Source organism: Neopelma chrysocephalum, unplaced genomic scaffold, assembly GCF_003984885.1.
Source record: "Neopelma chrysocephalum unplaced genomic scaffold, ASM398488v2 Primary Assembly neopelma1_84, whole genome shotgun sequence".
Lineage (NCBI taxonomy): Eukaryota > Metazoa > Chordata > Aves > Passeriformes > Pipridae > Neopelma > Neopelma chrysocephalum.
This window is the reverse complement of record NW_020897746.1, coordinates 4,510,020-4,537,287: the sequence shown is the minus strand read 5'-3', so window position 1 is coordinate 4,537,287 and position 27,268 is coordinate 4,510,020. Positions and strand designations below refer to the sequence as shown.

At 47.5% G+C, this 27,268-nt stretch overlaps 1 protein-coding gene across 3 annotated transcripts; it reads right to left on the bottom strand.

Moving 5' to 3' along the window:
- Window positions 1-1,121: 1,121 nt before the first annotated feature.
- Window positions 1,122-27,268, bottom strand: ST6GALNAC1 (ST6 N-acetylgalactosaminide alpha-2,6-sialyltransferase 1). Of its 3 annotated transcripts, none has more exons than XM_027691484.1 (14): window positions 26,737-27,268; window positions 26,621-26,661; window positions 22,849-23,875; window positions 22,629-22,692; window positions 18,800-18,900; window positions 14,795-15,661; window positions 7,005-7,629; window positions 6,031-6,199; window positions 5,673-5,844; window positions 5,158-5,296; window positions 4,661-4,764; window positions 3,996-4,085; window positions 2,692-2,791; window positions 1,122-2,314 (listed from the first exon to the last, which is right to left on the bottom strand). In XM_027691484.1, exons 6-14 carry the CDS (start codon window positions 14,848-14,850, stop codon window positions 2,123-2,125), a joined length of 1,647 nt encoding a protein of 548 aa, XP_027547285.1. In that variant the 5' UTR covers window positions 14,851-15,661; window positions 18,800-18,900; window positions 22,629-22,692; window positions 22,849-23,875; window positions 26,621-26,661; window positions 26,737-27,268; the 3' UTR covers window positions 1,122-2,122. The 3 variants fall into 3 exon arrangements, with proteins under 3 accessions (XP_027547285.1, XP_027547287.1, XP_027547286.1); XM_027691486.1 differs by having other exon boundaries at window positions 1,122-2,293; XM_027691485.1 differs by having other exon boundaries at window positions 14,795-14,924.

Genomic DNA, 27,268 nt, shown 5'->3' with positions numbered 1-27,268 from the left:
AAGAGGAGGAGGGGGAAGGGAAGGGTCTAAGAGAAACTTCTTCCAACTTGTCGGGAAGAGAAAAGCTCTATTCAGGCAGGAAGAATACCCGTGTGGAGCCGGTCACTAAGCAACCCGCAGCAATGTGGTGGTGCCTGAGGGACAGGCAAGGAACAAAAGTGTCTCGCTGCCCACCCAGAGCCCCGGCAGGGAGAGCCTGCAGGGCCTGGGGACAGGGGACACAAGAGGTGCACAGCCTCCACGAGGGTCCAGAGCTCCTGGGGCAGGGGCTCCTCCTCGGTCAGCTCCGGAGGGTGACCAGCCTCCATCAGGCTTCCCCTTTGCTGCTCAGGAAGGATTTGTGGTCTGCTCCTGTGGCTCCCCATGGGCCTGGTGTTCACACAGGGCTACATCATTCCCAACAGAGGCACAGTGCTCCCTGCTCCCACAGACACTGTGAGTGTGCATGGGCAGAGCATCCCAATGCAGGCTACACCCTCTCCCAGAGAAGCTGAATTCTGCATTTAGATTCAAAATGTGGGGGGCTGTCCTTTGCAAACAAGCTCAATGAGACATGATCAACTGCCTGGCCTCTCGGCAGCACAAGGAAAAAAGGGACAAAGGAAATCAAGCCTGACAAATCCTGCTGACAGTCCCAGCTGAAATGCTTCCCTTGGGCTCCAGGGAGTCCCTGGAGACGCTGCTTCCCCATCTGAAATGCTGCAGAAATGGGAAAACACTCACAGCCAGAGCAGGTCCACTGAGACCAGCCAGTGTGCAGCTGGTTAACTCCAGGGAGATGCCCTGGACACTGGAAGTGGCTTTTTGTCTGCATAGTGTCACAGGGGGGAACATCCAGCCCTTCACACGTTTGCCTTGAGCATCTGATACACTTGGAGAGGACAAACCTTCCTCAGAGAGGTGTTTGGCCAGTGCTGATCCCTGTCCTGCAAGAGCCAGGTGAACAAGTGGGGGATGCTCAGGTGTGTCCACATAAACTGCAGAGCTTCTAGAGATGGAGGTGATCTCAATAACCTTCAGCCCTGCCCTTCCCTGGCTTCATTATCTGCTACATCTCAGCCTTTAAAGCATCAGCTCTGGATGAACTAAATAACCACAACCCACAGGGCTACAGTGAAAGATCAGCTTGGCCAAAGTAGTGCCATTTATTTTATGTACAAAAGCCCTTTGAGAAGGCCAACATGCTGCACGTGTCCTGGACACAGCACTGTGGGGGACAGGCACTCCAGCCAGCAGCAAGGAAGGGTAGCATCCATCCCTGGGCTTGGAGAGCTCCCACCTTCCCTGGCAGGAGGACAGACACAGCGCTCTGGGCACAGCTGGGAGCCAAGCATGACAAAGTCCAGCTAAGCAAGGACTTGGCACACCAGGACCATGCCAAAAAATTCACATTTTGTGCAGCCATGGGATCCCTGGAGCAAGAGGCACCAGGTACTGCATGTCTGCTGCACCATGGAGAGCAGTTACCTGCCCCTGAGCTGATGGCAGTGCTCCTTTGGAAGTGTCACAAGGCCACACTGGGAAGCAGAAGTGAGACTCATTCTCTCTTGAGTTAGTCACCTGGAAGTGTCCAGTCCACCCTTTTTATCTGCAGGGAGCAGAGTGAGAGCAGCACCTCCAGAAATAAAGTCAAGCTGAGACAGGGCCTGTGTGTGCATCTCCATCCACTGGCTCCTGAGGGAGCTTGTTTAGACAACACCCAACTGCACAGTGGGCATCACTAATGGAGAGGATCCACCAGAACAGAAGTAGCCCCAGCCTGAGGAGCATCTCCTTGCAAAGAGAGAAAACTTGGATTAAATAAAGGACACTGGACCATATGCTATCCAGATCTATCCTGGATTCTGTTTTCCCAATACCTGTGCCTACAAAAACCAGCAGGAGTCTTGCAGCACAGCCACAAGGATTTTGTTGGCACTCTGCATTTTCTTGTTCTTCTCTGGGTCTGCAGCATTCACACATTTGTGCAAGTGTTGTGAAAGAATAGAGGTGCTGAAGGAGGGAAATATCTTTGTGGGGATGAAATGTGCCTGGCAGCCCAGAACTAACCTTGGCTCTGGTGGTCCTCTTCTCTTCCCAGTGAGGTGCTGAGATTTCCCAAGCAATGGCCCTTGCCACACAATCAGGATCTCTGGTAAAGCTTTATGATATTCTCATCGTGAAGCTTTTTCCACACCTCCTTCTCCAGTTTGAAGTCGTGGTTAATGTAGAAAATCAGCCGCTTCCAGTCCTTGTCGTAGTAGTGATCCGAGTACTTCTCGTGCCCGTCCGTGATGTAGCCATAGGCACTCACCTGGGAAAGATGGGGAGCTCCCTGGGCAGGGGTACCGAGGGTGGAGGGAGCTAAGTGAAATACAGGACACAGTTCCCAAACAGGGAAGGAGCACAGGACAGAGATGCCAACTGGGGCTCCTCTGGTGACCCTGCATGGGGGCCCAGAAGGACCAGATTATGAGCACTGGCTCCTGCTGGCTCCTCTCACTGCCTCCCTGGGAGCTCACATGCTCTAGGTCACAGCAGGCTTCACAACCTCTGTGTGAGCTATCTTAGGGCTGTTTCTCTTGTCTTCAATCTGCTGCTCCACAGCTAACAACAGCCCACATCTCTCAAGGCAGACAGTAGGCAGGGTTGTAGCCACCCCTGCTCTCCCCTGCCAGACAGTGCTGGGTGCAAGAATCACGGGGCCCTTACCCGGTCACAGAGGTGGAGGGCAGTCAGCAGCAGGAAGGCCCCAGTTGTGGGTCTGTACAGCCTCCAGTAGGGCTTTTCCAGATTTTTAGATTTTAAAAACCTGCAGCAGGAGAAAAGAAAGCCCAGAGCGGTTGCTGGGTGTGGTGTTTCAAGCGGGGCACACCTTTCCCTCTGTAGCCTCTGTCACATCTTCCTTCCTTGCAGCAGGTTGTGGCCATATGAGGCATTTCAGAGAAGCCATGAGTATGCCCAGAAGCTCCATCACCTGCACTGCAACCTAATCACAGCTCTGCTCCAGTTTTATGGAAGTGGAAGTGGGGATTGAGGCAGTGGGGATAAAGAGGGGATGGATTAAAGGATCTAGTAGGTTAAAGCCCACTACTCTTAGGTCTGTCCTTTGCCTTGCAGTGCTGAAGTGGCTTTGAAGCTCTGTGGTATATCCTGCTCCCCATCCACATCTAAGAGTGAAAACGAGACATAGGGAAGGTGCAGAGGAGGGTCACAAAACGTGCCAGGAGCTGCATAACCTGTGTTATGACAGGAGTTGTTTGGAAAGCAGGAGTCCACACCAGGAAAAAATAGCATTGAGTCCTCATGGCCTTGGAAAGGACCCAAGTCAGAGGGGAGACGTCAGAACGAGCAGGGAGTGCTGGCCATCTGGCTCTCAGGGAAGGCAGAATGCAGCTCTCAAGGAGACTGAAGGGTAAAGGCAGCCAAAAAAGGCACGACAGGAGCTCCTGTTCCTACATCTCAGTCACGTGTGGCCCACGATGGGCAGATCTCAGTGACAGCAGGCTTGTGGACAGGATTGGAGAGGCACAGAAGAGCAGCCAGACCAGGCAATTGGGGTGCTAAAGAAGGGTCTATTATGGTGTTTGAGGGGACAAACAACCTCAGGAGTCTAGAAGGAATCTCTGTAGAGAAGGTCTGTTACAGAGCCTTTCTCCAAGGTGCTCGAAAATGGGGAATATGAAAGGCTGGTCCTGAACTAGATCAACTATTCCGGCACTTCATCAACACTCTTCCCACATTTAAAGTTGCCATTTGCCCAGGATCTCTTTTGGCTGCAGAAAGCCAAACTGTCTCCAGCTCTCAAATTCTGGATGACTACCCACCACTAACCCACTGCAGCACCACAGAGAATTTCAGCTGAGTGCACACTGCTGAAGTTTACCCCCAGGCTGCTGGTGTGGCTGAACTGGAGTTACAAGGGAGCAGAGAGCTGGGAGGAGAGCCCAGAGACAGACAGAGATGGTGCCAGCCAGAAAAAAAAAGCCCATTAGAGCACATAACCCCCAGCTCACCTGTTTTTCATGTATCTGAGGAAATCAGGGTGAACCACCAGGTATCTGTCCATTGTGAAATCTTTGTCAAATTTCTGCCGGGGCTTCTGCCTAAAGACAGGAATGGGGAGACTCAGGATGAGATCCTACACTTCATCACAGCTGCAAAGGATCAGCACTCGCTGGTAAGAGAAGAACCACAAGCACTGTGAAATTATTCTGCAACATTTCCCAGATTATGACAAAGTGTCCATAGCCTGTGTGTGTTGCAGAGGAAGAGATCAGGGAGGAGAGGCAACAACAGGAGACAGGAATACCAAAAAGCACATGTTTGTATAGGTAAGAATTGGTGAAACCAGGCTTTCATCCATGAGCAGGCCAGCACGTACAGACACCAAACCAGACAGCAGCATGTGCTCATCCCAGAGGGCCACAGAGCTTTCTCCAAGCTCTGGCCACACACCATTGAAATCAGCTACCTCTGGGAAGGAGGTGTATTGGTTACAGCAGTGCTCAGAGCTGTGGAGGAAATGAGATATTTCTCCAAACAGATATGCCAGGGGAGGGAGGCTTTAGCCTGGCTTTACCCTGGCCTGCCCCTCCTCAGGGCTGAGCACTGTGTAGAGGAAAAGGGCAAAACAGAGAGCTCCTCACTGCAGGCTGTAGAGAAGGCTAGTTTGTTTTACCCGCTGAGGTTCAAGAATCCTTTCCTGATGTCCTTGTTGAACAGAAGAGCCTGCAGCCACTCATAGTCTCTAGCTCCCTCCAGGAAGTGAATGTATTTGACATGCTAAGAAAACAAATGAGCATTACCAAACAGCACTTAAAATCAAAGCAGACATGTGCTTTAAAAACAAAATGCAAGCAGACATCTAGGCTCACTGAGTTTCTTGGGCACACATCTTCAGTCTGCACCTTTCAACTAGCCCACAGAAGCAGAATGGAGATAACATCTGATGTGCAGCTACTTCTACATGCCAAAAGGCTGGGGTGGGACTGACACAGCTTGCCACTGCAAATACTCACTCCCAGCCAAGGCAGTGCAGGTTCCCTCATTGAGGGAAATGCTGAAGTGCTGGCTCAGCCCCTTCGCTCCTCACGCATGGCAAGAACAGAACTGAAGGCCGCAGACAAGCAGCATCCCATCAAAGCTGTGCATTCATACAGCATGGACCTGACTTACTTTCTCCCGTGGGATGTTGCTGAACCCTTTGTGTCCCAAGATCTGAAGAGAGGAAACCAGGGAGAAGGCTGTGAATCCATAAAAGGAGGTTTTTGTTCCCACATCTTTTTCGTAACCTTTGATTACAGCCCCGCTCACCCTGAGCAAGGAAATGAGAGGAGCAGAGTTAGGTGACCACTGCAAACCCTCACGTCCATGTTCCTAACAGGAAAAGGTAGTGTTAGTCTGGAGGAAGGGAGGACTAGGCCTGTTCTGAGAGGCACCCTGATGGGCAGGAGAGCCCCTGCTCTGGAGATGGCTCTTTGTGGCTCAGTTGTGAACACAGGCTGTGGGTGTTCAGGAACTTCGCAATTACTTTTTGACTTTTTGTCTCCTCCCACGAGTCATTTTGGCACTTGGGAATCAGTGCAATAGTAGAAGAGATGAAGTGATGCAGCCACAATTACCTGCTAGCCCAGAAAGTAGCTGTTAGGTTAAGGTAGCTGTGCATCTTCTGAGGAGGAAGCCTGCCTTACCGGAAGACATAGTCATGGGAGTCAATCTCCTGGCCCATCCCAGAGTTATTCAGTATTCCTCCATTCCCCACGACAGCACAGCTGATGCATGTTGGAATGCTGCTGTTATGGTTGGCCAGGAGCAGCTGCTGGTGGGGATTCGGGGGCAGCAGGGACATGACCTCCTTCACCACTGTGAAGCAAACATGGTGGAGAGTTATCAAGAGTCTTTGGGATGGACACAGTGAAATCACCACAGTTTCCACCAGGAGGCCCACCTAGCCTTTGACAGGGAGATGCTGCAAAGCTCCAGCTACTTGGCATCATGTTCCTGTTGGGAGTCTGATGGTCCCATCCTGACAAGCCCTGAGGGACTCACGTGAATAATTCAGGTCCATGAAGCCATATGGGGGTATAAAATGCTCCAGGCGGTTCCATTCACTGTCATTGAAGTATCTCTTGTCTGTGAAGATTGTGATGTTGGGCAGGAAGAGATCTCGCAGCCAGTCAGACTTGGCAGCTCTGGCCCTCACTGATTCAGAGCAGGTCTTGAAAAACAAAAAGAAAACAATAAGGACTGATGAGCAGAGAGCTGATCAATCTGACTGAGTGCCAGTGCTTGTGTGCCTGTGTGTGACAGGGTCAGAGAGAAACATAGAAACTCCAGTGGTACATCAGTCATTCCACTCAGCATCCCCATCACCGTAACATGAAGCACAATTTCAGCACTACATCCATAACTACCGGGCAGAAAGTCGCCTACCACGGAGCCAGAGTGACTCCAAGTCTCCAAGACTTTCCTCTTCAGAATAAGAGGCCTGTGATGCTTAAATATTTTACTGGCTTTGGGCCTCATTAACTGATGCAAATTAATATCTGTAATAGGTCTAACCTGAACTTAGCAAATAAGGCTATAAGCAGTAATAATATGCTATAATAAGCAGTGTCCCACCTCACAAGGTCCTCAGGAAGCACCTCGGGACATGGGGGATTAGATCACCATTACCACTCCCTTTAAAGGTACGAAAAAAGGTACAACTTGTTCAATGTCATAAATTAATCACTGTGAAACGCACTGCCAGACAGGGAATCCAGTACAGGCTGACCTTCAAATGAACCTATGGAAACACATGCAATTGCAGTAAGTTCCCATACTAAAGCACAACAGAGGACTGGCCAGGCTGAGTCATACATGGAGGTGTTCCTGTCTGGGTCCCACCAGCATCTGCAGTGAGCTGACCTACCAGCTCAAAAATCATCCTCAGCTGCAACGGGCACACATGTCCAGGGGACAGCAGACAAGGAGGTCAGTGGGGAGGCATTCTTGGTGAGCACACACGCCATCACACCTACCGATGCTGGAGAGGAGTTATCCAGCAGGTACTTGTCCTCGAAATCCCAGTGTGGCTCAGATGTGTAGTTAGCAGCGCTCAGTTTTGTCTTTTTTGTCAGTGCAGCAGCCTGAGGAACAGGTGTTACAGTTTTCACTGACGCAGGAGGCTCTTTGGGTTTTGATTGGTCTTTGGATGTGTTGTTTTCATGAGCTCCCTTCACCCCAGAGGATGGTTTCACTGTTGCCTTCTCCTTGGCTTCCTGCGCCCTGGGAAGGGGTTTCACTGTTGTCTTTTCCTGCTCCATCCCTGGAGCTGGTCTCACTGTTGTTTTCTCCTTGTTTCCCTGCACCACAGGGGCTGTTTTCACTGTTATCTTCTTGATTTCCTCCAACTGAGGTGATGGTTTCACAACCATGTTCTTGGCTTCCTTAACCCCACTAAGCGGTTCCATCATTTTCTTCTCCTCCTTTCCTTTCCATCTTGGTGTCTTCTCCACCATATCTTTTTTGAGCTTTGTGATGTCTCTCCCCAAAGTCACCTCTAAAAACCTCCTAGAGTTCCCATTATCAGAACAGTTTAAACCCTGTTGCTCTTGGTTGTCCACTTGTTGCGTATCTGGGGCATGTTGAAAGATGTTCAATTTCCTGAATGCAATCAAAGAAAAAGCAGACACATCACACACACTTTCCACTTAACACTGAACACCCTCCAGCCCATTTTTAGTGCTCTTGACTCTGAGCCTCTCTCTGTGCTTTAGAGCAATTTCATTTTGATCTTTGCCAAAGTGTTATTCAACTTCCTACACCATTCTGGCCTGAATTCTGCTTATCTCCCCACTAAGCAAATCCCAGAGGTACACACTCCTCTCCTCAACACTTGGCTCATGAAACATTCACACTGGCTGTCACTAGCAACCAGTACAGCACAGCTTTGCCCTGCACCGGGCAGGACCCCTGGCAAAGTCCCCAGAGCACTGTTGTTTTGGAGATCCTGAGCTCAGGACATGGCACACACCACGAAGGCAGCCATCTGGCTCTTTCCTCTGCCAGCAGAGCTCTGTGCTTCAGCAACAGAGCAGGAAAATCTTCCAGAACTCAGGAAGGGAAGTCTAAGAAGAAGTGAAACTCCCTCCTTTACCCTACATCATTTCTTGAGCATTTGGGCATTCTCTGCCACAGGGCACTTCTCCCTCTCCTCCTCCTCCTCCTCAGTCAGCTGATGCAATGGCATCACACAGCACTCACCAGGTACACGTGTCTTAGGGCAGACACCCTGAAGCCATTAAAATGTAAAATCTCTACATTTTTAGCACTTGCCTCTAATATTGCAGCTGCCCTGTTGCCTGGTTCAGAGGCACAGGCAGGTACAAGGTTATCACAGAGGGACACATCTGCCAACAGCAGAAGAGCCACCTGCAACAAGACTGGGCTGAAATCCAGCAGAAAAATCAGGGCAGAAGTGGTGGGGTTTTGTCAAAAACTTCCCTTCTTATCTGCAAATGGCTGGAGGGTGGAACAGGAAAAAGGAAGGTGAAAAATTCCTGCAGCTGAGCTTTTATGTACAGCAAAGCTTTTTAGGATAAACCATCGTGGTTGTGGCAGTCTGATTTCACACTCATGTTCAGCCTTTGCTTCCAAGGTAATAAATGGGAAAAAACCACTTCTGCAGATAACAGGCTGTAGATAACAGTTCAATTGCTGCTGGAATTTGATGGATGCCATAACACTCTGTTCAGGAAATTATTAGGTAAGGAGGCTTTTAACAGTTGTTTTGTATCAGATAAATACAGGAACCTTTGCAATGAGAAAAGAGGGAGTTTGTAAAACATGGCCTGTCAGCTCCACCTCTCTCATAATCCTTAGCCAGTTACAATCAAGAGTGCAGAATGTGCTTTTGTAGTGGGTTGACCCTGGCTGGATGACAGGTACTCACTACAGCTGTTCTCTCACTTCCCTCTGCAATTGGACAGAGGAGAGGAAAAAAAAAGGGAAGGATTCATGAGTTAAGAGCTGGGAGAAGCACTTACTGATCACCATCAAGGGCAATACAGACTCAAAATGGAGATATTAATTGGATTTATTACTAACAGGGGCAGAGCAAAAGAGTGGGAAGTAAAATAATCTTAAAAACAACTTCCCCCCACCCCTCCTTCCTTCCTAGTTCTCCCTCCTCACCTCCAGCGGTGCAGGGGGACGGGAATGGGGGTCATGGTCAGTTGTTGTTTCTGCTGCTGCTCAGGGAGAGGAGTTGGAGCCCTTCCCCTGCTCCTGTGGGGTCCCTCCCACGGGAGACAGTCCCTGATGGACCTCTGCAGCATGAGTCCATCCCTCGGGCAGCAGTTCTTCCCAAACTGCTGTCCCGTGGGTCACTCCTCCATGGGGTGCAGTGCTTCATCAATGAGCTGTACCAACGTTGGTCCCCAACAGGGGCCACAAGTCCTGCCCGGGAAAAACCTGCTCCAGCCTGGGCTTCCTTCTCCATGGGCTGCAGGTCCCTGCCAGGACCCTGCTCCATCCTGGGCCTGCCACGGGGTCACAGCGTCCTTCCTGCATCCACCTGCTCCAGCATGGGAGCCTCCATGGGCTGCAGGGGAGTCTCTGCACCCCGATGCTCCTCCATGGGCTGCAGGGGCACAGCTGCCCCACCCTGCTCTGCACCACGGGCTGCAGGAGCCACAGCTCCGGTGCCTGGAGCACCTCCTGCCCCTCCTGCACTGACCTTGGTGTCTACATTGTTGTTCACATGTTTTCACTCGGTTCTTCCCTGGCCGGATTTTTTTCTGTGCAGCAACCTTCTGTTCTTAAGTATATTATCCCAGAGGCATCACTATCATTCCTAATTGGCTCGGCCTTGCCCAGCGGCAGGAAGCCCATCCTGGAGCCGGCTGGCATTCGCTCCACCAGACAGGGGAAGCTTCCAGCAGCTTCTAACAGAAGCCACCCCTGTAGCCCCACTGCTACTAAAACCCAGCCACAGAAACCCACTACAGCTTTCTATCCTCACGCTTCATGTATAAACTTGCGTTGCTATTTACTGCCCAGTAAGAGGAAAGATTTTATATGTACACTCTAAGTAAAGAGATATTGGGTAAGGTAGCTCAGGCAGATCTTAAATCCCTTGATGAATGTCTGTTGTATTTTTAAGATGACATTTAAAACTTTGAAATTAAAGGGCAGAAGACAAGTGAAACAGGGCGGTATGACAAATGAAACAGGGGAGTATGACAAACCATTCCCCACTCCATTTCCCTATGTGCTGTCTCACAAGGCCAATTCCACCCCAGCTCTATTACATTTGCCCACATGGCCAGACACTCGTGCCTACACAGGACCCTGCTCTCCTGACCAGCATTTTAAATGCAGACAAATTGTCAAAGCAGCTCATCCAATTTCAGGCTCTAGAGTCCAGCTGGCAAACAACTGCAGAAGCTCAATGACACTTACTGTCATTTCCTCTCCTTTTACAAAGCCCAAGGACAAATAGAGGATAAAGCCACGAAAATGTTGCTTTGTGTATTTTATGTTACATATAAAGGTACAGAAATAGAACTGCCACACAAATAACCACAGGCAGCTCATACCTTGTTCTGTTTTATTTCAGTTGCAAAAAAGGAAGTAAATTCATTTCAGGCATTTCCATTACCTGAAACTATGGCAGAATTAAATGGCTTCAAGCAGCTGGGCATGGAGAGCCAGTTCTTGTCCCAGCTCTCCCACTGATGGGCTCTGGGATCAAGGACAACTCACTTCATTTCTCTACACCTCCTCCTTCTCTCCTTTTCCTCCCACTGCCTCCCTGGTGCAGATTCCAACCTCTACAAATGGATAGCTGCCCTCAAGGTGTGGTCTCAAGTTGCTAGAGCTGAGCTTAACTCAAGTCACCTCCAGAAGAGATGCAGATGTTCCCAGCCTCACTCTTCCTGCCTGCCCCCACAGCATCAGCCCTGGGACATCCAGCTGAAAACAAACTCCATCAAGCTGAGCCAGATGAGCTCACTGGGAGAGCTGGGACCAGATGAGGGTGATGGGGAGGCTGGGAGTGGTGCTTCCTATACACAGCACACACCACACTACAGAATCACAGTATCAACTAGGTTGGAAAAGACCTCTGAGATCATCGAGTCCAACCTAAACCAACACATCCATGAGCCATGCTACTACTAGGAAAGGCTCAAGTGTCTCCAGGGCTCATCCAAGGAACAGTGCTCCCTGCCAATGATGCTGGAGACACTTCATTGCAGTCTACACTACAATTCCCTCCACATCCCTTCTTGTAGGATTTGCTTGACCATTTCTTTAAATTATATATATATATATGGATCATGTCTGCATGACACTGGTCTCCCAGTATGCAGCATATTTGTGTTAGGAATCAGCTGCTGAACTCACTAGAAATTGGAAGGCATCCAACCCAATTCCCTGTCCAGCAATACAATCTAGATTAGGGCTGAATAAAGTCATTCAGGGAGCCACTGTGCAGTGCCAAAGTGTGAAAGCAGGTAGCATTAATAAAGGAAAGGGTGCTTTAAACAGCTACACAAGCAAACCTTAGAAACTAGGGAGCCAGCAGAAGTAGGTTTTTGAACTGTGGATCTTCCAACACCGTGCTCTGCCTGAACGTGGTCTGCTAAAATAAAGTGGTCACCTAACTCAGATCAGCAGTGCAAGTTTTAGGGTGAAAAAGAGAGAGGCAGAGAAAGAAAGTGAGTGCAAGTACTCTGCCCAGACAGTGCATATCAGGAGGAAGCAGGTCTCCTACCTGAAAATCTTTGTCTTCTCCAAGGAGCTGAAATTGGCAATGAAGATGCAAAAGTAGGTTACAACAATGAGGCAAATCACAGTTTTGGCAATTTTAGGGAGCCTTATCCTGGAAAATCGCATGGTGAGATGCCCGGGAGCATCAGAGGCTCTGCTGCCACTGCCCAGAGGTGCTCGCCAGGCACTGCTTTATCAAGGTGTGTTCAATGACTGGGCTGGTTTTCTCCCTGGATTTGCCTACAGGAAGGCGCACACCCTGTCTCCCAGGATTCCCAGACACTTTGCACACAGATCCAATTTCTCAGGCCAGCTTTTACTATTCATATGTATCACCATAAAACCATAAAAGGGTTTGGCGAAATAAACACTTGAAGAGAAGTACAAAGATCAGTGTTTACAGAGCCACTGTGCTCATCCATACTCTTTTATATGGATCCGAATCATGGGTCATCTACCGCCACCACCTGCGGCTCCCAGAACGCTTCCATCAACGCTGCCTCCGTACAATCCTAAACATCCACTGGTCAGATTATGTGACTAATATGTCTCTTCTAGAACAAGCAGCAGTTACAAGTATCGAGGCCATGTTGCTGAGAACACAGCTGCGTTGGGCAGGACACGTCTCCAGGATGAAGGACCAACCACCACCTCCCTAAGATCCTGCTTTATGGTGAACTTGCCACCGGCTGCCGCAAGAGAGGAGCCCCGAAGAGGAGATACAAGGACTCCCTAAAACAACATCTCAGCCTTGGCCATATTGATCACCATAACTGGTCTACTCTGGCCTCCAATCGGGAGGCCTGGAGACACACCATCTATAACGCTGCTGATGCTTTTGAGAACGCACACAGGGTCACTCTCGAGGAGAAAAGACAACGCAGAAAGAATCGAGCCTTGCAGAATATACCATCTAAGAAATCTTTCTGCTGTGCCTTTTGCAACCAGACCTGCCTATCTCGTATTGGCCTTTTTAGCCACCAGCACGCTTGTAACAAACGTGGGTAGAGCCCTTCCCAAATCTTCGTTCATGAAGCCCAGCCATGATGATTGTAACAAATAGTGGGAAAAGACCTTTTACTGCAAACAGTGGAAGTTTCCTATGTTTTCCTTAATGAGACTGATCTGGTAAGAAGGAAACCCTTCACCTCTGATCTGGCGGAAGCACCACTGGGAACATGTGTAAATTATGGAAGTAGCCATAGTTACAATCAAAGAAGCTTTCATACCACCACTTGCCCAGGATTTTAGATATAACCATAAACATATATTCTTAATGCAGTAATTGCTTGCAACTGCAATCCAGAAGCAATCCCTGCCCCTCAAAAGCTGATGGATAGGTACACATCCATTTTACCTTGTGATTGCTTTGAAATAAATCAAAGTAAGAGTCGTTGCAAATCCAGAACAGAGAAGTTTGTGTTATGAAAATCCCTGGTCTGTGTGGAATCAATTTGGGCAGTCCAGAGTACATCACCCCAGCAGCAGAGGGAAAGATCTACAGAGATGAACGTCCCAGCCAGACAAATGCTTATCTTTATCAGGTAGTTTTACAGCAAAGGGCTATTTTTAATTTCTAAATTGTTAAATATTAGCCCTGACTGTTCACAGGGAGATGGCCTTAGTGCTCCTTATGCATAGGCTGCTTTTGCACAGCTCTTATAAAAAAGTCAAGCTTGGATATAAAAAAGCTTTTGTTGATGGTATCAACAAAATCTCAGAAGCAGTCACACTGATACTGAATACACAGAGAACAGAAGGTGCCTGTTTTATGTCACAGGAAAGCCAGTCAACAGGTTTCACAGCTACCTTGTACCCCTCCACAGAGCACAGCAAATAGCTGCATGGACTCCCTGTACAAAGCTCAGCAGTAGCTGCCTTTCTTTTCTGTCCATACTTACTGACAAGTTACTCTCTTTGGATTTATGTGCAAAGCATTGGTTATCAGAGGGCCTAGGAGAGAAAAAATGAAACAATAACATAGGTTTGAAAAGCCCTTGAAGAAATACAGGGGAGGTTGTTAGCTCAAGGTACAGCCCTGGCTCCATCTACAACAAAGCATTTCACTGTTGCTCAAACTGAGCCCAGGATTGAAAGAGAGATGTGTTGAACAACTACAGGCACTGAGAAAGGGCTCAGCCAAGGTATTGCCATATTCCAGCTCATGAGCTCCAGGCACTTCTACAGAGGTGCAGCAGGCAAGTAGCAATTCTGTGCCCACAAAATCTCCAACAGGACATTCTTACAGGAATAAGTATCAGTCCTGCACTCATATGCAGCACAAATAGCAATGGCTTCATTTTAGCTTTCCTCTCTCAAGTCCTATGCACCTTCAGGTATTCAGCTTGGAAGAAGCTGCTTGTGTGCAACTACAAAACTTTTTCTGTTAATAGGGTCTCAAAGAGAAATTCTGGAAGCAGCAAACACTTCCCTTCAACCTTCTCCATGTACCATTACTGCAAAACCAAGAGCCACAAGGGATAGCAAGACTCTGACAACCAGAAGAAGATGGATTTCTTTGCTTTTAAGGAACTGCTCTGGTGATTGTGGAGAACACGTCTGTAGCACTCTGTGTTCAGGAAAGATTGTGCTTGGGGGAATATCCTGATCTCTGGCAAGCACATTAGCCAAAAGCAGGCTTGCTATGCAAAACACACAGCTTTCCACCTTCTTGGTGTAAGAAAAGAAAACCTAAAAACCCCTCTCAGAGTACTGACTTCTGCTTCCTTGGAGTATCATTTCATCATCCTCCACCTCCACTGCTGAAATCTGTCAGAAGTGAGGCAGCCAGGCTGGTTAGCTCAAACATGAGGTCAGACTGGGAAATGGGGTTATATTGGAACTCTCCAGGGTGACCTGGTGAAAAGTGAGGCCAAGAGCAAAGCTGGTCCCTTATAAAGCTCTATAAGAAGTAAGATGCTTGGGATACACAGGGCTCCCCCACAGACAGGAAGATAGAAAGCAAATAACCTGCACCTAACACAGGTACTGTCCTCTCAAGGGCCACAGGCTATGCCAGCCTCCTTTTCCAAACACATTTCTCTGGCATTCCTACCTGCAATCCCAGGAGATGCTGCTTCTCTCGTGGTGTAGAGACTCCAAACCCAGCATTGCTGCCCCATGTTCAGTTGCCCAGTTACCAACATCAGCGACCACAACAGAAGAAGTTCTTCTATTCTTCAGTGCTGTAAAAACAAGATGACTTTGTTTTAAAGCAAACTGCACCTGGGATCAGCAAGTGAAGGTGGTTATCTGTCAGCCCTTTTTCATCTCCAATGGTCCATTTAATTGCACATCCACTTAACTACATCCTTATTACATCCTGGACATATAAAAGGCAGATTTGCCTGGTTTGGGTTTTTTTTTTTTGTTCATAAACAAACTTCATTGCTATTAGATCTTAAACTGTGTGTGTTGTGGGTGTCGGCTGCCATTTGAACTGTGCCAAAAATTTATCTATGGGCATGTTCTCCAGAGGGCTAGGTGTCAAATTTTGTTGACTTGCCTGTGCCCTGTGTGCTTTCCATTTTCCCATGTCTCTGGGTTATGGAACAGAACATCACAAGATGTGTTTTAAGAACAGAGCTATTCTACAAATTGATCCAGCCTTTGCTGCAGGGTAAACTTGTCTTTCAGTGATGGTTACATTGTACCATAACCAGTACTTGACTGGAAGCCAGTGGAATAAAGAGCTGCTAAAGGAGCTGGGGGTGTTTGGACCTGTTCACAGTATTACCTGATGATAGAAGAACTGAGTGAGTTGTAAGTGGGAGAGAAGAATAATGACATTGCCTCCAGCATGTGACTGCTCAATGGTCATGCCTGTGGGCTAGCAAAGGCTTAGCTTGGCAAGCTTAGTTTCTTGTTCCCCTCTCCCTGTTCAGCAGTCATCTCCAGAAGCCAAAGCTTTCAGGTTGGGAATCTGGGGAGGAAGAAATTACAAGAGCAAACTCTGCACAACTATTTGTCTTGCTTTCACCAAATAAAACCCATAGCCCAAAAAATTCCAAGCTTCCCATAATTCCACATTCACTTGTCGTTTTCCAGCTAGTCCCTTCCCTTCTGCACCAAACCTTCCCTCACAAACTCTGAACAAGCACCCAGAGACAACAGCATTTGTGAGACAAAGCCCCCACATCTTCCATTGTGGCACTTTCAAGAATACCCACAGTTTTGTCACAGAGCAAAGCCCCAGAAAACTGTGCCAGGAGCAGGGGAATGGCTTAGAGAGCCAATTCGTCTGTGTTCTCCATGGGCTAAAATGCCCCAGGAGGGAAAGAGACAATGGATTTGATGGTGGAACACTTGAAAGCGGCTCCTCAGTGTCCACACAGCAAAGCAAAACTTGTTGGGTTTTCATTAGTGCTGATTTGTGGGCTTGGCATCCAGCCCCACCCAGCTAATGCCCCCGTAAAAAAACTGCCTTGAATCTGTGTTGTGACAGCAGATGACATGGGTCCAACCTAGAATATTTCTCCCTCTCCCACACAGTAATGGACCCATGGACAGGCTCCTCAGCCAGCTCCTACACACCATGGAATGTCCTTGCCTGGAACAATCACTGGGAGATGGAGTGTAAGTGCTCTTAATTTGACCATATTACAGCCTCTGGTTGCTGGAACTTGTTTTCGTTCTTTCTGTAAACACAGTGAGGACTCAGCTTTTGAGCTGTTCCCCATGGCCACAGCTCTGGGTGATAATTAACCTCCCTGTACAGAGTGGAGCAGACCAACTCTGTCACCACACGGCCTTTCTGCTTCTTGAGCTCTTCACCATTCACCTCACCCTGCTTGAGCTGCAACCCTGAAATGCTCTGGTCTCAGCATTCCTTCCTCACACACACAACACTGAGAAGACTAATGAGCCACCTCGTTTGAGAGAATTTAAAAAGCCACAGAAAAATACACTCCCAGCAACAATGGCTGGAAACATCAGCTGGAGTTACACAGGCTGGAAAGAACCAGGGGTCCTTTATCCAAATGCCTCCCTCAGCAGCCTTTTGTCTGTGCCATCCCAGCAGGAAGCTTAGCACAGCACCCCAGAGCTGCCAGACAGACAGACAAACCCACACCACTTCAGGGCTGAGATGGGCTGTGAAGTTTTTCCCCCCACCCCCTTTAAAATCTATTTGATGGAAAGGAAGAAAACATTCTGTTTCCTGACCAGGAATCTCTCAGACCTGGCCCCCCAAGGAGCAGGGCAGCACTGCAGATGGGTGAGGAGGTAATTTATTAGACTCATGGCTAGTTGCCCTCCCATCAGAAAAGCAGCCTCTACAGCTCCTCTCCCTGACAGCTGCCAGGAGTAGGAGCATTCCAGCACTCTTCACTGCTGCAGAGAAAGAAACACAAGAATCACAGAGCATAAATTCCTCTCCGTACCCCCAGCAAAAAATGCAGGCGTATTATCTCAGCACGTCACAACTGGCAGCAAAATTCAGTCCCTGCACAGATATAAATTACATCTGTATGTGGGTCTACGACTTTCAGAGCCGTAAGTGAAATATTTCTTGGTAAAGGTCTTTCCCATTTTCTTCACACTGATTTAACATCAGAAACCATCCCCCTTGACATCTCTGGCAGGACAAATGTACCATTTGGCATCCTTTGGGGTGAAAAGTGCTACAAGGAATGTAAAATTAACCCTGCTTCTTGAGTGGTATAAATCATCCTGTCCCTGTCTTACACTTGGAAAACGTGGCCTTTCTCTCTGTTCCTCACTGACAGGAGCATCAGAGAAGTGCAGTCACATTTTTAGCTGCAAGAGTAGGACAGTCACAGGGCTCTGTGAGGAGCAAGATGGATTTACTGCTGGAAATCTGATGCTTCTCTTCCCTTCGCTCTCTTCTGTCTATGGTCTTCTATGTACCAGTTCTCCTGCTTTATTTAGACACATACAGGGTGCTACTTATCTCCATCCTCCTCCCATTAACTTGACAGAGATGTTTGCCAGCCACAGAGAGAAGGTAATTCTTTGCCACATCAGCGGCACAACACCCATCAACCTCGTACAGGGAAGTCCCCAGGCAAAGTAATTGCTGGGCAGGAGAGCAGCACTGTGCCTTTGCACTGGAAATAGAGATCCTTGTTCTCAGGAGGGGTGTGACATTCTCTCCTGATTCCCTGGAAACTGCCTGGCATCTCTTCAATTTGGGTTTGTCTCGCAGGCCTTGGATTTCCAGGATGCAGAGTCTCAGCCAGAGCCAAGAGGATCAGCCAGCCTGTTCCTAATAGTTCTGCACGGTGACATTTGTCATCTCCTCCTAGAGATGCACTTCCTAAAGAAGTGCCATGGAGAAGTCAGGCAGGACACACACTCCGTGTGTTTGTTGCTAGCTCTGCAGCTTGTACCTCACGCTCTGTGTCCCCACTTTTAGTTATCAAATGACAATGATCAGGCCTACAACAGAAACAGTCTAAGCTGTGTTGTTTACATACAATGTCAAATTCGAGGGGTGTCCAGCCCTTGTGTTAATCTCTGTTATTCTGCCATTACAGCTCTCTCTGTAGTGGGCATTTGGCACTGAGACACTATCCATTCATTAGAATGAGTTACACTGCAGGGCCACAGCAACAAAGGCTGGAAAAGTCATCCTGCAAGGTCACCTCGTGCAGTTCCAAGCTTCAGTGGTATCTGAACAAACCCTGTGACTGCAAGCAGATGTCAGTTGGGCCCTGTCTATCTTTCAGTGACTTTGGTGTTTCCCTCCCTCTCCCTAAGCAATCTACACCACTGCATCACAGTTCACTGACCCCCATTTGCTTCACTCCACCTTGCAGCTTGCTCAATGTCCAAATTCATATTTACCCCTTAATATTGTGACCATAGGTAAACACAAGCTCAGATTACTAAAATAACAAATGCACAAAACAATCAAGAGCAAGAGGACACATTGCTCTTTATTAAAATAAGAACTGTGGAAAATTATTCTTCTGGTTGTTTAAATACGTGTGCTATTCTGTAAAACCATATGGTAAAGGGTTCTCAGAATCCAAGAGAAATAAGAAGCCCTCGGGTTTATAAACCTTTTGTAATTTACCCTAAAGCACTTGCAAATTACCTTACTGGGGGTCCTTCAGTGGATGCTGCCAGGCAGTCCTGGCTGAAAGGAGTATGAGGAGCTCTGCTAAAGCATCGCACACTTTTCCAGACAGAAAGTCTCTGAAATAAACAGAAAGGAGACAGTGCAGCAAAAGGCAGTTAATCACATAGAATTTAACCAGGATGGTGCCAGCAGTCCTGCTTTTGCCCAGAACTCCAAGGATATCTTTTTGCTTTCAGCTTTATCTCTTTTTGCTTTCAGCTTTATCTACACACTGGTGGCTCCACCACAACATCCTCAGAGCCCTGATGGCTGAAGCCACCACGCTCCAGCAGCTCACAAGTCAAAGGTGGGCTATTTGTTTTGCCACTGCCAAAGTACTTCACTGTTGGTCAGGAGGTAGATCAATTAAAACCATTTGGATATCTCAAGTGCCCCACAAACACACTAAAATAACTGCACTTTTTCATGGATGGAAGTTCATATGTTCCCTAAAATAAATTTGACTTGAGAATTAGCTTTTTCTCCTATCTACAAAATGCACATTGTCTCAAGATAAACAAGTGGCATTTTATTTGTGTAATTTTATGTGGTTTGCTGTCTAATCCATCCAGGAAAAACACTTCCTGTCTTGTCATGTGGTTGATTAATCTTTAGGATTTTTTTTATCCTGTAAAACATTTTATTGTTTAGGGATTGCAGCCAAATTGCAAGTCAGTTTCTCGAGAAGGGCACTCCTTGAGGTGTAAAACACTGTATTCAGCCAGCCTCACGCTTCTCTTAGTATCAGCATTTGACAAGGTCTGGCCTTACAACTTCAAGTAAACCAGAGGCCTGCAATTCCATTTATGCATAAATAATCAGTGCATGCTTCACTAAAAAGGACTGGGTGGTCAACAACACTACCAGGGTTTTCCTGCAGGACAAACTGAGACACACTCATGCCTGCAAGCACCAGTTTTATTAACCTGGTTTGACTCAAAGCAGAGTCCTGGTGATCGAATTTTGTTTCAACACTGCAACTGGCAAGTGGAATTCATGCATGGAGAAGAGATGAGTAGAGCTGTCAACAACAGACCACTCTTACACCATCCCTTCCTATGTGCACCTAAAGACAACTGTCAGCTAAGTGACCTGAGAAGCGCCCAGCCAGCTCTTTCTTCAAAACTAGGTCCACATGGCTCTTTTTGTTCTAGTTTGTGCTCACAAAGAAGGAAAAAGAACTCCTGATCTCTGGTAGATTTGTTTAGAGAAGGAAAGGTCTGTACAAGGGGGTCTTGGATAACACCATGTGCTGTTAACCCCTAGGTTGCCAGGACAGAACCTTGCCATTACCATCACAACGTGCTTTCCCACCTTAGGACAACATGGTGAATCAGTCCTGGGCTCCCAGATCCCACCCAACCCCAAGGGTCTGCATCCCTGTGCCCCCACAGACTGTGCCAGTCACTATAAGTGCAGAGGGCAGGATAAAGTCCACCATATTTTCATACCATTAGCAAGAGAGCTCCTGCCTCATCTCTTGTTGCAGAAAGGTGAGCAGGGACATCAACCCCATCATCACAGGCTTGTCAGTATAAATACCACCAAACTGCCACACACAGTGCAGATCACTGATGGGTGCAGTATATCCATGTACAAACAAGGATAATCCACCCTTTAGTAAGAAACTATTTCCCACAAAAGGCCATAGGAGGAGCTGACTGTCTGGCAAAGACAGACCTTTGTCATGAAGGAGCCGGGGAATGGATGAGCCAAGACAGCACTTCTGCAGGACACCAGGATAAAGATACTGGATGCAGGTCCATCATCTTTGCCTGTGCACTCAAACATTTTAAGAACAGGCTGCTCCAGTGTGGGTCCCCTACAGGGTCACAGATCCTACCAGGAAACCTGTTCCAGTGTGGGCTCCTCTCTCCACAGGTCTGCAGGTCCCTGCCAGGACCCTGCTCCAGCATGGGCTTCCCATGGATCACAGCCTCCTTCGGGCATCCCCCTGCTCCAGTGGGGTCTCCTCCATGGACTGCAAGTGGATCTCTGCATTCCCACTGCCTTCCATGGGCTGCAGGGGCACAGTTGCCTCACCATGGTCTTCACCACAGGCTGCAAGGGAATTTCCACTCCGGTGCCTGGAGCACCTCTTCCCTTTCTACTCCACTCACCTTGGTATCTGCAGAGCTGTTCCTCTCACACTCTCACTCCTCTCTTCTCTGTCTGCAATTACAACAGTGCAATAACTTTTTTCCTTCTTAAACATGTTATCCCAGAGGTGTCACTGCCATCACTGACTGGTTCAGCTGTGACCAGTGGTGTGTCTGTCCTGGAGCTGGCTGGCCTTGGCTCTGTCAGACATGGGGGAAGCTTCCAGCATCTTCTCACAGAAGCTACCTCTGTAGACCCCCCCCCCCGCTACCAAAACCCGGCCACATAAACCCAATACAACCCATAAGGATCATCAAGTCCAACTCCTGGCCCTGCACAGGAATAACTCCAAAAATCCCACCATGTGCCTGGAATCTTTGTCCAAATGCTGCGTGAACTCTGGCAGGCTTGGGGTCGTGACCACTTCCCTGAGGAGCCTGTTTCCCACCTCAGCTGTGCTGGCAGCAGTTTCTAAAAAGCCAGGCAAAGGAGGTGTGTAGGACAGAGTGCAATTTCCTCAGGACATTTTAGGGAACCACCTCATCAACCCACTCCCAGCACAGCCAATGTAACAGTGTGACTGTAGGGCTGTTGAATCTGTTGTGGTCTACACACAAAATGAGGCCCAACGCTCTTGGCTGTTCATGGGCAGCTTGAAAATAGCTGGAAGATAAAATTCCCCCCTAAACCCAAGTTTTCAGAATGCCTCTGCTCCTATCTCAAGGTCACTGGGTTCACACACAGTGGTACTCCCCTTCTTCACTAAGGTCATACAGCTCTATCCTGCCACAAGGACAGCGGATGAGACACAGGAATCCTTCACTGCAGGACAAAAACACAGCCCACAGAGGAGAAAGAACTGGCAAACCCAACCTAAAATTTTCCTGTGGTGCTGCCTGAAATAGAAGTCTTCTTGCTTATGCCAAAAGTCAAACTTCACCACTACAAAGTTGATTTAAGTGTGTGGGTGTGAAAACTTCAGCACAGTCTGAACAGAGAAAAGCTGGGGTTTCTATTTTCTCCATCTGGTTTCTACTGGTCTTCCTACTGCTGCTGTGCAGGTAACACCCTGTGTAACTCATCCACCGGCTTCACATCACGGTGGAAAAACAAACAGAACAAAGCATGGAAGTGGAACAGACAATATCTATTCAGACCCATCCAAACTGAAGTGCATAAGCACACAGACAGATCTTTTAACAAAAAGCCAAAACAAACAGAAAGTTCAGAAATCAACAGGTGTGAGTCTCCCTCCCAGCCATTCTGACCATATCTTGGAAGTATCCAGAATCTATAACTCTTCCCTTTTGTAATAGACATAGCTCTAACTTTTAGTAAAGTGTCAGATGCTGAGACAAGCCTAAGCAGTCAGTCATTCCAGCTCTTTGCAAATCTGTTTCCCCCGGCAGTCTGGTTTATCCACCCAGTCACTTCACAAAGTCCCTCTTCACTCCAAAGGTCACAGTCATCTCCTTTGCCTGCTGGACTATACTGTTTCTCCTCCAAAGTTAAACAGCTGGGTTTTTCAGTGGTCCTTGCTGACATGAAAGGACACATTCCACATAAACAGAGTGACAGTTAAAGGGAATTCAGGGTGACAGGAGGGATTAAAAAGATCCTGTGCCTCAATGAGGAACTACTAGTAAGTCCAAATAGGTTACAATAAGGTAAGAAATTAAGGCATGAATCTGATGCTGCTACTCACCTGAAGTCAGAACTTGCTTCACATATGAAGCACTGGCATCCTCAGAGAGGATATCTCACTATATCTGCTGACCTCTGCTTTCCCCCACATTGGCATGAGCCAGTCTCTAGGCCCTGGTTAGTCACACCCTGCACACATCCCAGGGATCAGCTCTTGGTTAGCTCAGGCACAACTGCTGCGTGCCGGGAGCGGCGCAAGCCTGGACAGAGACACCGCACACAGTGCTCTGAGCTGAACCAGCCATGTCACACAGGGGGGTTCTGCCTGTACCCCATGCACCAGCAGTGCTTGTCAGAAGCAGCTACTGCCAGCAGACTGCAGCTTTCTCCTCAGCTCCCAGAATTTGGGGTATCTGGAAATGGAAAGAAGATGACACCAGTCCTCTGATGCTGGAAGGCACTACAGAGTCAAAGCATCACCTTTCAGAAGAGTTACTGAACCAATAAGACCATCTTCACTTACTACAAACTAACCACTTCCAACACTCCTCCCATTTCCTCAAAACCAGCATCCTGAGTTAATTTCTGCTTCCATCAATTATCAGGAGCAAAATTAGAACAAACTGAGTCATAGGCAGTGTTATAAACTGATTTCAAAATTTTACTTACAGCACACAGGGTACTGGTTTCCTCTCTGATAAAAAGGCTGTAACAGTGTTGACAAGGAAGACAAATGACAGAGGCAACGATCCAAGACATCACCTCCTTTGTAAGGATTGCAGTTATATCTGTATGAGTTATAAAACAAGGCAATAAAATTCAAGACCATTAGAACAATGTCACACACATTACAGTAGGAAATACCTCCACTGAGCCAACAAATACTCATCCCACAGGTGAAAAAGAGCTCAGTTGTTGGGGGCTGGGGGATCAAGAGAAGTTTTAAGAGATGTTAAAAAAAAAGTCCTGGTCCTGATCAGGAGGATTTGCTCAGAAAATCTGAGTCATTAGCTAAGTTTAGCCAGTCTCAGGAATGGTGGAGAACAGGTGGATCACAACATACAGGGTTCGTGAGAGATTTGTGAAGGAGAAAAGGACAGCACATCCTTAATCCTCCCTAAAGCAAACAGCACCCGAAATGTTCCCTCGGAGGTTTGCGGGCCCTCTCTGCTGTTTGTACAAAACAACAGCACCCTCCAGAGGATAAACAGCGCTCGCTCTGCCTCTCCCGCACCTCACCTTTTACGAACATGCAGTGTATGAGCTTTTTTCCAGCTGTGAGCGCTGTAGGCCTGTGTTTAGGTTAGCCTTGGGTAAGAAAACACGAGCCATTTTAGAAGAGCAGTAACAAAGAGCTCCAAAAAGAACCCTGCTTTCTACTGCCAGGCAGCACTCTCTCTCTCCAAAGTGTCAGTGTTCCTCACACCAGGGCTGCAATCTCTTCACAGCTACAGAGGAAAAATTGACCCCACTGAAGGTGACTCATCACACCTCACCTTTCGGATTTTATCTCGGGGAACAACTGGTTGAACTCACTGGTGGGGCAATGAGTCCACATGACCCACACGAAGGAGGCTCCCAGCCCCCCCTGCCACCCTTGGCGCAGTCACACTGCCAATTTTGGAGATGTGTTGAGACTGCTTGTGATTCCCCAGGACGATGTCAGTTGGCTCTTCCATCTCTTTCTACAGCAGCACCCCCAACAACTTGGTTCAGCACCTGAAAAATGTCTCAATCCCCACAGTAGGTTTGGCACCAGCCTCTGACGGAAAACAAAATCAATTATCCGCTTTCTCTGAGACAAATTAACAGGAAACAAACTATGCAATATCTCATCTTAATTAGTTTATTGTTCCCGGACCAATTTAGCAGTTGACAAATGCAAACAGCACACAAACCATTCCCAAAAGCTGAGCAGACCGTGACTCACTCATTACAGCACATACCTCAGTGACTGCATTCCAAACCTACTTTGGGAATTAAAAAAGTATTTCAGACAGGAGAATTTCCCCTTTAGGGGAAAAAAAAAAAAAAAGAGTGTCTCACAGTTATTCCAGAGGTGCTGGCTGGGATCCAGTAACTGGATACATTTGAACAGTAGCTCTATTCAAAGTTTAAAAACACCCCTAACAAACCACAGGGACTTCCATGTTTTGCTCTGTTCCTGTCCCAGCACAAAGGCAGTTTCAAATCCACGGCACCAGCACTCCATCCCCATCTATCTTTAGGAATTCTTACCATCCAGTGCTCCTTCCATAATTCATAATCTGAGATGCTTCACTTGACATTTAGAAAAGGCTCACAAAAAGATGACATTCCTGGGCTTTACTCATATTATGAAAAAAGAATAAAAAACCCCAAATACCACTCAGTTGCCACAGCCAGAAGGTAGAAGACACCACTGTACATTCTCCAACACATCTGAGGTTATGTTGGCCAGACAGCTTCCAGAGAAATGCAGGTAGAAAAGGCTTCAGTAACAAGGGAGTTGTTTTTTATACAGTCCTTATGTTATATCAAAATGTGATTCACCAATAAAAATGTCAGTAAAGGTGAAGCTGCTTTCTTAAAACAGGAGCTGCTTGTGCCCCTCACTCACTACCCAAATTCCCTATAGGCACCAGATACCACAAGTTTCAGAACTAGCTATTTCACCACCTAGAGAAAATTATATTCTCTAAAATGGGTTGTTATCTATATGATTTTTAAACTTTGTTCCCACCATTCTTACAGGAATAAATCCTGACTATTATAAATTAATTCCCTGCCTGGAAACAGTGATTAAGAGACATGAGGGACTGGAGGGGTGAGGCAGGAATGAGTGAGATGCTTTTCAGTGTTATAACTCCAAAGGTGATCTGGAAACTCCTGCTTGTTCTCCTCTCGAGGGTATTAAGTGAGGACTTTTGCCTTTGATTCATTCTGAGAAATACCCCTGAGGAATTTATTAAAAAATATTTGACATAGTTTGCAAAAAATCCCAGAACTCCCCTGCACAGCACAGGAGGCAACCTAAGATGGAAAATAAACTTGTAGGTGCAAAAAGCAGGTTTGTTGTGTGTCTGGGGACACACTCTTCCCCAACTATAACTATTCCCATTTCCTTCCATGAAAAGGACAGTGCAAACCCACCTCTTCACCACCAGATACACCCTAGAGGGTGAAGCACCTGCAATCACATCACAGAGATCAAGGTTAACCAATTACAGAATCAACCTATGCAAAAAACCTCATTTAAACGATCTGTAAAGAAAGCCTCCAAACCTGAAATCCCTGTCAAAGCTACCTACAGAGCCAGAGGGGAATTGTGTTCACTCTCTCCTTCCCCTACCTTCACCTCCCACACCTACTGAAGTTCCCTACTCAAATAATTCCAGATTTTTTATAAACCTGGATCTCTGTTTCATGCCCAAAGACTGCTTGAGCTTGAATGAGGAATGAGAAACATATCTAAGAACACTGAGGACGCAGAACATTCTCTGATCTACCCAAGATTAAATCAAGACAACACAATCTATTCCTTGTCTGCAGGATCCTGAGTCACTAGATAACATTAGAGTGTGCTTAGGGGGATGTCAGGAACACAGGGAAATAAGAGCATCAGAATAAAAAAATACCTTGTTAAATATCTAGGATGAATTGTGATTGCAAACTATCCCTGTACCAGTACTGGGATTTACAGTACATAGATTTAATAAAGAACAGCTTAAAACATCAGTGCAGAAGCAGGTGGAGGTGGATGTTTGTCTTCCTGTGAATTGTCTGTCCCTGAAATGAGTTTTCCCACCTTTCGTAAACATAACTGATATCATCAGATAACTTCTGATAACCTCCAGGACAGACAATGCTGGATTGAAGAAAAGGATTTATGTGTTTCTTACCCCGTAGGATTCACCCAAATAAAGGAAGATTATTATCACCCAAATAAAACAAGCACTGTGCAAGATTACATCGCCCAAATAAATATGCACTAGGTAGACGGGGAATATATGTTAGATAGGTAGGGGTTTTTTATAAGGTGAATTTTACCGTATAAAAGAGGTAACTTTTTACCCTTTGGTGTGTTTGACTCGTGGAAACCTCCACCTCGCACCCTGTGCAGAATAAACAGAATAAACAATGTGCCCTTCAAGTCGAATTATCAGTCCCCAAACTGATTTTCTTTTCACCTTTTGTAAACAAAACTGAAGTTGCCAGATAACTTCTGGTAACTTCTACAACAGAAGTTGTTTAATGAAGAAAAGAGCTCTGTGTTGGAGGTAAGATCACATCACCCAAGCAAATATGTATTAGGCGGGCAGGCTCGTGTGAACTTTACTGCATAAAAGAGGTGACTTTTCACCCCTTGGGCTGCCTGATTTGCGGAGGCGCAATGAGCGGGATGAACAATGCGTCCTTTCCCAAACTAGGCTGTGTGTCCGTGTTTAGCGAGCTCCTAAATTCGGGCGCCTCACGGAGCCCACACGAAGCCCCTCTGGGCCGCCGCCATCGCTGTGAGGGCGGGAGCGGCCCCCCCCCTGACATGGCGGGTTAGGGAGGGCGGGCGGGGACAAGCCCGCCCTGCCGCACGGGGGCCCGGCGGGGACATGTGTGTGCTCTGGCGATCGTCCCTGCCTGCTGTGGCAGCGGGGGGCCGCAGCCACGGGGACTCCTCAGTGCCACCATCCCGTCATGAGGACACTCCAGTGTCGCCGTCCCCTC